Here is a 10801-nt window from a genome sequence, read left to right on the forward strand (position 1 = left end):
GAAGCTAGGGTTCATTACATGAGGAAGGTTAAAAAAATCTGAGATGTTCATCATTATGAAAGATTTTTATTGAGTAAATGGGAGCAAACAATTTCCAATGTTCACTCAGTTGATAATTAGACAGCATTGATTTAACATCACCAAAAGATTGAAGAGCGCTCAGGAGATTGATTTCTTATACACAGAATTGTCCAGATAGGGAAAGCCTGACAAGATACAGTGGGGGAAAGGAGAACTCATATAGCTTTTAAAATAGTACATGCTAAATATATGAAAAAAATGAATAAAAGGGAATGGGGTAAAAACCAGATAATGGGAGGTAGTTCAATCTTTCAGAGAGTCGGTACAGACACAATGGAAGTGGGTGGAAAGGAGTTTGATCCATTGGGATTGTGTACAATGAGAGTGAATGGGAAGGAGTTTGATCCATTAGGATTGTGTAAAATGGGATTGAATGGGAAGGAGTTTGATCCATTGGGATTGTGTAAAATGAGAAGGGGTTGGGTCCATTGAGATTGTGTACAATGAGAGTGAATGGAAAGTGATTTGGAAATCAAAGCCTTGATCCATTGTGTATTTTGCTAGGCTTAAGTGTCGTATATGGGGTGTTTGAACTGACATGTGTCTATGACTTGCTGCATTGTACAGTCATATGTCACTGTTTGATTTATAATTTTTGCATTACAGAGTCAGCTCCAGCAAGCATCCAGTGTCATTGCCAGAGTCTGATCCAGAGGCACCCTTGTGAGGAGGCGCTGTGTAGCCTGGAGACCTTGGGGGAGGTGTATCAGCTGCGATTCTCTGCCAAGAGCGGACTTGCTTCTGATTTGTCCTTGGTCCATCATGTCTTCAACTCCTCAGTCAGTATCATCAGAAAACTGCCAGAGAGTTGTGTTCACAATTGGGAGTTAGTATGGCCCCCAGGGGTCCGGGCACTGACCAGCTACTGTCACAGTCACCTGGTGAGCATCCAATCTGGTTGTAAGATAAAACCTCTGTCAGTTTGTATGTCTAAATGTTGTTAAAGTGAAAAGGGATAAACCAGCCTAAGTTTCCATGCTTTGGTGCTTGAAATGACAGTGAGACTGTTGCTCATTCACACAGAACCTGGGGTAATTCATTCAGACCTGGACCAACTGAGCATTAATGCTGCACCATTCCATCAACTCAAATGCTGATCCCCAAATGTCACCCAAACCCCTAACCCCTTAAAAGAGACCAACACAGAGCTCTTAAACTGAGCCAGACAGTCCAGGGTTGTCAGCTGTGGATCAATGGGAAGCACTTTCACCTCTAAATAAGAAGCTGGATTCAAGCCCCATTCAAGGACTTGAGAACATAATCCAAGGTGACACTCCTGGTGCAGTACTGAGGGAGTGCTGATTGTCAGAAGGGCAGTACCGAGGGAGTACTGTCCTATTGAAAGGTCAATATTGATGGAGCACTGCACTGTGAGACAATCAGGAATGAGGGAATGATGCATGATGCACTCACGGTTGGAGGGTCAGTACTGAGGCAGCTCTGTGCTGTTGGAGGGTCAGTACTGAGGGAGCTCTGCACCTTCGGAGGGTCAGTACTAAGGCAGCTCTGCACTGTCAGTGGGTCAGTACTGAGGGAGCACTGCACTATTGGAGGGTCAGTACTGAGGCAGCTTTACGCTGTTGAGAGGTCAGTACTGAGGCAGCTCTGCACTGTAGGTGGGTCAGTACTGAGGGAGCATTGCGCTGTTTGAGGGTCAGTACTGAGGGAGCTGCATTGTTGGAGTCCATCTTTCAGATGTGACATCAAGCCAGGTCTCTGTCTGCACTCTCAGCTGGATGTAAAGGATGGCCTGGCACTCTTTTGATGAAGAGCAAGGGAGTTCTGCCCAGTGCCCTGGGCTGTTATTTATCTCTCAATCAACGCCATTCTATAAAAAGACATGGACTAGCTATAAATTAGTTATAGATCTTCCCTTTAAAGACTTTAATGACTGTAATTTATTTTTGAAGCTAATATTCTAACTTCATCCCTCCCCACCCTGTAGCATGTACTGATATTTACAAAGGAGAAGAAGATTTATATTCACCCAAAGGATCTGAAACCAGGAGATGGCGAGGATGTGGTACCGTTCATTGCATTCCATTATCCACTCAGTGGTAATGCCCAGAGCGCCGCTAATTACAGTAAGACATTAAAATATTAGATTTCTGGTCAAAAATATAGAGTGGGATTTTCCGGTCGCGCCAGTGGTGGGCCTTGTCCCTGCGGGACAGGGAAATTTGGAAAGCGGCCAATTTTCCCATCCCTCCCAGATGACGCCGCCTGTTAGTGGGATGGAAATTCCTGGTTATAGTAGAGATGTCAGTCTCACTCAGCGGGTAGCTCTTTTAGCTCAGAGTCAGAAAATTGTCAGTTTGAGTCCCATTTCAGAGACTTCAGCAAATAATCTAGCATGATGCTCACTGTACACTACCGGGGGAGTGCTGCACTGTCTGAGGGTCAGTACTGAGGGAATGCCGTACTGTCGAAGGGTCAGTACCAAGGGTGCGCTGCACGGTCTGAGTTTCAATACTGAGGGAGTGCTACACTGTCGAAGGGCCAGCAACAAGGGTGCGCCGCACTTTTGGGAGGTCAGTACTGAGGGAGCGCTGCACTGTCAGGGCCTCAGAATTGAGGGACCGCAGCACTGTCCGTGGGGCTGTACTGAGAGAGTGTTGCACAGTCAGAGAGGGAGTACTGAGGGAATGACATGCTGAATGAGTTGTCATCTTTCAGAAGAGATGTTAAGCTGGAGCCCTATCTGCTCTCTCAGACAGATGTACAAGATCCCATGGCTATATTTTGAAGAAGAGTAGGGGACATCCCTCCAGAGGCCTGCAGCCAATATTTATCCCTCAACCAGCATCACTAAAACAAATTATCTGGTCATTATGACATTGCTGTTTGTGGGATCATGCTGTGTGCAAACTGGCTGCTGCATTTCCTACATTACAACAGTGACTACACTTCAAATGTACCTTGTTGGCTGTAAAACGCTTTGGGCTGAGATTGCAAAATGCGCTGTATAAATGCAATTTTTCCTTTCCTTAAATGGAGATATTTACCTGGGTGGGATCTAGGGCAGTAAATTGAATTTAATTTCCTTTTTTCCTCCTCAAGGTTCTGTTATTATTTTGGGGTACAGTGCCATTGTGACTCATGGCCTCAGCCAGATGCCTACTCCTGGGCAGTTTGACTATGGGAGGACATCATAGCTGAGCCTGATTCTGTCCAATGTCTGCAAATGCACAATTTTCATCAAAGTCAAGCAATGGTCTGACCAAAGGAATTTAAAATGAAAAAGGGATTAAGAGATTAAATATGGAGAAACTGTTTCCTCTGAAATGCAACCCAGAACTACTGGGCTTAAAATTAGGTCTAGACCATTTAGGAGGGAAATTAGGAAAATTTCATCACACAACAGCAATTCTGGATCACTCTGCCCCAAAAGGCAGTGAATTCTGCAGCTTTCAAAGCTGAAATTGATAGATTTTTGTTTGGTAAGGACGTCAAGGGATTAGCCATGTTCTAACTGAAATGGTGGAACTAGTTCAAGAGGTCAAATGGCTTCTTCCTGTTTTTATGATCCATGTGTTAAATTCAATTTGCCATTTGCTTACCTTATTGCATCGTCAGTCTAATTACCCACACATTTCTAGCAGATCAGTTATTGAATATTCAATTCTGCTTGAACATTGCAGGTCAACCCAGGTCCTCGCTGGTAATAAAACGATCGGTGAGGGAGGCAAAACATCTGGAGCTGCTGGTTGTTGTGATGCATGATGTGTACGACTTTCACAAACAAGACACAGAGCGTTACACCCTCACCAACCTGAACATTGTGAGTGTCTTTGGGTCCCTTGATGAAGGCTAATAGCTTAGGGCTGGTGGGTGCCTCAGACTGAAACAACTCCATTTCTATGCACCTACCATAAATAGACCACGGTCTTTTTGCATCCAGCAATACCCCTGTTCCTAAATGTGAAACTCCTGTTGTCCTTGAGAGCATGTTCATACCTTGCTGTTTGACCCAGTATCTCTGTCACTTTCAACTTTGGGGACTCTGTGCTGTGAAGCTCGCCCCCTGCGTGGATGATGCACTGGGACATCCTGCTCCCCAGTGGTGGGTCCTCCTCAAAGATGGGAACCTGCCCAGCCAGAGGTATGTGTGAGCTGCTGGAGGAAGCTCGTTCTGCCTCTGCCCCACCTGACTCCTGGTAGATTTTATTCCTGACAAATCGCTCGTGTCCTTATGTTTTCCACAGGCTGCTGAGCTACTGCGAGATGCTTCCCTGGGCTCCCAATTACGGGTCCACCTAACAAAGATGGTCATCCTGACGCAGCCAGAGGTATGAGCCCTGTTCCACAGAGCTTCTGATCAACTCAACCATCAACAACTTGCATTTAAATGGCACCTTTATCATATGCTAACTATATAGTAACAATGTACCAATGTGCTTCACAGGAGCAATTATCAAACAAAATTTTATATCGAGCCACATGAAGAGATATTAGGACAGGGGCCCAAAAACCTTGGTTAAATTTTTAAGTAGCATCATAAAGCAATAGAAAGAGGCAGAGAGGTTTAGGGAGAGAATTCCAGAGTTTAGGACAAAGGCAGTTGAAGCCATGGCCGCCAATGGTAGAGTGATTAAAATCAGGGATGCTCAAGTAGCCAGAATTGGAGAAGTGCAGGGATCTTGGAGGGTTGTAAGACTAAAGGAGATTACAGAGATAAGTGAGGTTATAGATGTATTTTAAACAAGGTTAAGACTAAGGCAAGGTAATTGTTCTCCATTTTTCTGGGTGCTTGTTTGGTTGAAGACAGTGTGGTATATTTGGAGAGGCTGGTGAACTGACATATTGATCAGTGTCCTCAAAGGAGGACATTAGTTTTATGAGCTGCTTCTTCTGAATCCCTTGAGCCCTATATAAAGAAACTGTCCATATAGGAGGACGATGGTTAGTGATTATATTACTGGATTAGTAACCCAGAAGCCGGGAGTAATAATGCCAGTTCAATGTAGGCCATTTCAATTCCATTTAATTCTGGAAATAAAAAGTTGGAATCAGTAAAAGTGACCATAAAACAGTGAGATTTTTGTAAAATCCCAACTGGTTCACAAATGTCCTTCAGGGAAGGAAACCCGAACTGGGCCAGTTGCACACCAATGTGGTTGACTCTTAACTGCCCTCTGAATTGGTCCCTAAGTTGTACCAAACCTGTGGTTCAAAATGTGGCTGATCACCACCTTCTCAGCGCAACAGAGGGGCTGACGATAAATGTTGGCCTTGACTCGACACCATTGAAAGCCTGCCTGTCATGGCAGAGCTGGATATTGAGCATACAGTGGAAGAGCTCAGCAAATCTATTGATTCGCTTGGCATGGGCAAAGCTCCAGGTGCTGATGCTATACCACCTGAACTCATCAAGCACGGGAAACCAGTGCTCCTGCAGCATCTGCACAAACTTCTCTGTCTCTGCTGGAGGGAGGGAGCAGTGCCCAGAATATGTGTGATGCAAAGACTGTGTCCCTGTACAAGGACAAGCAATTGCAACAACTATCAAGGCATTCTCCCTGCTGAGCACTGTGGGAAAAGCTTTTGCTTGTTGCCATTGTCAGACTGCAGCATCTGGCTGAACACACCCATCCCAAATCCCAGTGTGGTTTCAGAACTGAAAGATCTACAATTGACATGATCTTGTCAGTCTGGCAGCTGCAAGAGAAATGCTGTGAACAAAAAAGACCACTGTGTATTGCCTTCATCGCTGTCTCCAAGGCATTTTGCCATCTGAGCAGTGGCCATCTCTTTAAGCTACTGGAGACTACTGGCTGCCCGCCAAAGCTGCTCAATGTGCTCTCCTCTTTCTATGACAACATGATGGGTAAGGTCAGCTATGACAGGGCAACATCAGAAACCTTTAAGATCAAACAGTTTTGTGTTCTGGCACCAACACTCTGGCATATTCTTCTCTTTGCTGTTATCATATGCTTTCAGGTCCTCTACAGAGAGTGTCTATTTATATACCAGTAATGACAGAAAGCTGTTCAGCCTTGCTCGCCTGGGATCCAAGATACAAGTGTTCTAATCAGAGAGTTGCTCTATACTGACGATGCCACACTAACATTCTATACCAAGGAACACCTTCCGCAGCAAATGAGCAGACTCTCTCATGCCTGTAAAGAGTTTGGTTTGACCATCAGCATCAGGAAGACAAGTGTCATGGTCCAGGATGTTGCCATATCGCCATCTATCAGCATTGACAATGTGATGCTGGAGGTTGTGATAGGTTCACACACCGAGGCTCCACAATCACCAGCAATCTGTCACTTGATGCTGAAATCAACACACACATCGCAAAAGCTGCAGTTGTTATGTCCAAGCTGAGTAAGGCAGTGTGGAATTACAGCAAGCTGACTGAGACCATCAGACTGAGAGTCTACCAAGCCTGCATCCTCAGCACACTCCCCTGTAGTGATGAGACCTGGATAACATATGCCAAGCAGGACAAAAGGCTGAACAGCTTCCACCTCCCCTCAAACGTATTCTCAGCACCTTATGGTAGGACAAGGTCATGAACTCAGAGATCCTGGAGCCTGCTGATTCCATCAGTATACACACATTGCTAAGCCAATGACATCTGCACTGGCTCGGCCATGTTCATCCAGTGGATGACAGCCATATACCCAAAAACCTTCTGTACGATGAACTGGCCACTGGGTCATGACCTGGGCATCCACACCTCTGCTACAAGAACACCTACAAGTAAGATATGAAAAAGATGGACATTGATACTGACAACTGGGAGGTAATTACTGACGGCCATGACCTCTGGAGGCTGATTGTTTGGAAGAGGTGAGCAGAAACAAAAAGCTTAGCTGGCCAAGAAGAGGGCCCAGAGAAAACAGAGGCCAGAAAATCCTGCATCTTCTCAGCCCATTTGCAGCAAATGCAGCAGAGACTGCCATGCCACGGTGGGAGTCCTGAGCCAGTCAGGTGATGGTTAACACAGAGTTGACCACCACAGCGCAAACCGGCGATGCCCAAAATTGAATTAAAACCCTTCTCAAGCAGCTTCTATACTCCATTTTGAGCTGTATTTCCAAAGGCTCCTTAGAATTTTCATAAATTTACTCCTCAATTCACTTAGGAATTGAACTGCTTAAACTCTGAGCTGCCCAACCTGTGTGGCTTCCGGGCTCCCTAGATAATTGCTGAGCAGCTGAGGACCACAGTGCTGGGAAAAAATTGTGAATCAGCAGTTTGGGTTTTGCCAGTCTGTGGACTATCAGAGGGAAGGAAGACTGAGGGAGGTGAGCAGTCCCATGGTTTAAAAATTCTGGACAATGCAAGTTGGAGACAGGGCGATGTATCTTCATTTCTACAGAGTGAGAATGCAGGGAGGTAGAAAAGTGTGCAGAACAGGAGATGTGGAACTCTGGAGAACTTAGGGAACCTTACCATGAAATCTCTCTTTGTCCATAGAGCTCACTGTTCTTCTCAGAGAAAGGTTACTGTAGTAATAATGATAAATGAGAGTGGCATAGAGAGACTTGAGGTGAGAGTGGGATCATCTATCAGGAAATGCTTACTTTCAGTCAACAGTGGCTTCTCTTCACAGCAGGGATTGGAGATCACCAGAAACCTCACCTCATCACTCATCGACTTGTGCAGATGGAGCCGAACGATTAACCCAGAGAACGATTCTGACCCACTCCATTCTGACCTGGTCCTCTTTGTTACCAGGTACTGAACAAGTCACAGTGTTGGTGTTCTGAGTACTGCCTAATCGTACACTCTGGGAGCGTGACCTTCAGTCACTGGGTTCTGTCACCTTATTAGTTTGTGGTGATTTTATTTCGTGTGCATATTAAGGTCGATTTTAACTTGTCAAAATCAGCATTAACTTGACAGTAACGGCCTCAAAATGAGGGTGAGCAAATGCACTGTTCAGTGGCGTGGGCATTCGCCTGCTGCCAACTTCAGAGGGTTTTGCCATTGGTCAAAGTACGAACCTATTCAGGGAGTAGCCCTTTTCAATATGTGAATCAGGGAACTGGCATATGTAAATCCCAGTTGCCATTTACATACAATCGCAAGGACTGGGACAGCTCTTGCCATATCTGTAACCATCATTAAGGCATTAAACACTACACAAGTGATTGGGTTAGGGATAGGTTTGAGCAGGTTGAATTGGGTCAGGAGTTACAGTTAAGTTGGAATTGCAGATAATTTGGGGTTGGATGGTGTAACAGTGGGGTTGAGCTGTAGCTGGGTTGGAATAGAGTTGAGGTTGGGTTGTAGTCTAGTTGGAGTTGGAATTGAGCTTGTAATTGGTTTTGGGGTTGTGATTCAGTTTGGGGTTGGCTTGGTTACTCTGACACAGGCCCGAGTTCATATTTCCTCCATTTCTTGTCTTTTTGAGATTTGACCTGGAATCTGGCAAAGGGAACAAGATGGTTCGTGGCGTGACACAGCTGGGCGGATTGTGCAGCCGATCCTGGAGCTGTGTGATAACTGAGGACACAGGGTTCAATCTCGGCATCACCATGGCTCATGAGATCGGCCACAGGTGGGTGCAGGAGGACAGATTCAGCACATCAATAACAATGGAACAAAATGATTTTTTTCTATTCAAAACTCCACAGAGGGATTTAAAATTCATGGGTTCTATGAAATGAAATGTGCTCTTTAGGAAGAGAGACTATGGGGATAGAGTGAGGCTATAAATGGATGGAAAGACTTGGGGAGCAAATGAAATTGAAGAGATAGTAAGACTATTGGGATAGAGCCAACAGGGAGACAGTGGGAGATAGGAACACTGTGGAGGAGAGATTGAGAGATGGAGACATTGTGGAGGAGAGAATGAGAAATAGAGACACTGTAGGGGAGTGGGAGAGAAATAGAAACACTCCGGGGGTGTGAATGAGAAATAAAGTCACTGGAGGAGAGATTGACAGATAGAGACAAGTGGGGGAAAGAATGAGAGATACACTAGGGAGTGATTGAGAGATAGAGACATTGTGGAGGAGGGAATGAGTGATAGAGACACTGGGGAGATATTGAGAGAAAGAGACACTGTGGAAGAGAGAATGAGAGATAGAGACACTGTGGGGGAGTGAGTGAGAAATAGAGGCACCATGGGGAGTGAGTGAGAAATAGAGACATTGCAGGAGGGATTGAGAGATAGGGACACTGTGGTGGAGAGATTAAGAGATAGGGACACTAGGGAGAGAGTGAGAAATAGAGAAACTGTGGGGGAATGGGTGAGAAATAGAGACATTGTGAAGGAGAGAGTTAAAGATGGAGGCTGTGGGGGAAAGAGTGAGTCTACAAGAGGAGACAAATCCTGAGGAGAAAAAACAAAGGAAAAAGACTATGATGGGACCATTAAACACAACCGGGGGAAAGAGAGAGAGAGACTACCAAGTGAGGATAGAGACCCAAGGGGTCAGTGAGACTGTATATGGAGGGTCAGACAATGGGGAGTGTCAGGTTCTATGTGGAGGGGGAATCCACAGTGAAAGCCTGCAGATGGAGAGAGAAATCTACCAAAAAATCTCTGTCCCAATAAAGTCTCTCGCCTATGGAGTCCCACTGTGAGGATGGCAGTATGAAGATTTCAGGATAATCACCTCTGGCCTGGGCTTGGATGAAACCCACGACCAGAAGCATTAACTGGTTCTTCCACTTGCCTCAGATGCTGCCTGACCTGCTGAGTGTTTCCAGCATTTTACTGATCTCAGTTATTTTATGTTTGAGGTGAGGTCAGATATCTGCAGTTGCTACCCTGGTAATGCAAATATTCTTTAAATATTTTCGGTAGTTTTGGCATCAGCCATGATGGGACTGGAAATGACTGCACTGACAACACACACATCATGGCAGCAGAGGGTGGCTACAACAGCGTTGATCTGACCTGGTCCAAGTGCAGCCGTGAACAATTTGTGACGTTCCTCAGGTAAAGCTCTCTTCAACTACAGTTTGGCTATGCTCACCAGCATAAGTTGCATCACCACTGCTCAATGAGGCATGATCAATTAATGGGTGTCACCAACTCCTAACCTTCTACATCATCCAGTCCGGCCATTTTCGTGTCATTTCCTCAGCACATTGTTTTAGCTTTCTATTTCCCAAAGTTTCCACCAGACTTCCTTCATCTGAAAGCACTGACTCTCACTGGGATACAGTTCCACACAGACTAACTCTCACTGGGGTATGAGTCCCATACACTGACTCTCACTGGGGTACGGGTCCCACACACACTGACTCTCACTGGGGTACAGGTCGCACACAAACTGACTCTCACTGGGGTACAGGACCCACAAACACTGACTCTCACTGGGGTATGGGTCCCACACACACTGACTCTCAATGGGGTACGGGTCCCACACATACTGACTCCCAATGGGGCACGGGTCCCATCACACTGACTCTCACTGGGATACGGGTCCCACACACACTGACTCTCACTGGGGTACAGGTCCCACACACACTGACTCTCACTGGGGTACAGGTCCCACACACTCTGACTCTCGCTGGGATACGGGTCCCAAACATACTGACTGTCAATGGGGTACAGTTTCACACACATTGACTCTCACTGAGTACAGTTCCACACACACTGACTCTCACTGGGGTACAGGTCCCACACACAATGACTCTCAATGGGGCATGGGTCCCATCACACTGACTCTCACTGGGGTACGGGTCACACACACACTGACTCTCACTGGGGTATGAGTACCAAACACTGACTCTCACTGGGGTACGGGTC

The 10801-nt window shown here is 45.9% G+C and overlaps 1 protein-coding gene across 1 annotated transcript; it reads left to right on the forward strand.

Annotated features, from left to right (window-relative positions):
* The first annotated feature begins 913 nt into the window (after positions 1 to 913).
* Positions 914 to 9989, forward strand: LOC121281514 (A disintegrin and metalloproteinase with thrombospondin motifs 13). Its single transcript, XM_041194458.1, has 6 exons — positions 914 to 962; positions 3723 to 3862; positions 4287 to 4370; positions 7646 to 7770; positions 8450 to 8596; positions 9851 to 9989. Exons 1-6 carry the CDS (start codon positions 914 to 916, stop codon positions 9987 to 9989), a joined length of 684 nt encoding a protein of 227 aa, XP_041050392.1.
* The last annotated feature ends 812 nt before the right edge of the window (positions 9990 to 10801 follow it).

The sequence above is a fragment of the Carcharodon carcharias genome, chromosome 8, assembly GCF_017639515.1.
Source record: "Carcharodon carcharias isolate sCarCar2 chromosome 8, sCarCar2.pri, whole genome shotgun sequence".
NCBI lineage: Eukaryota > Metazoa > Chordata > Chondrichthyes > Lamniformes > Lamnidae > Carcharodon > Carcharodon carcharias.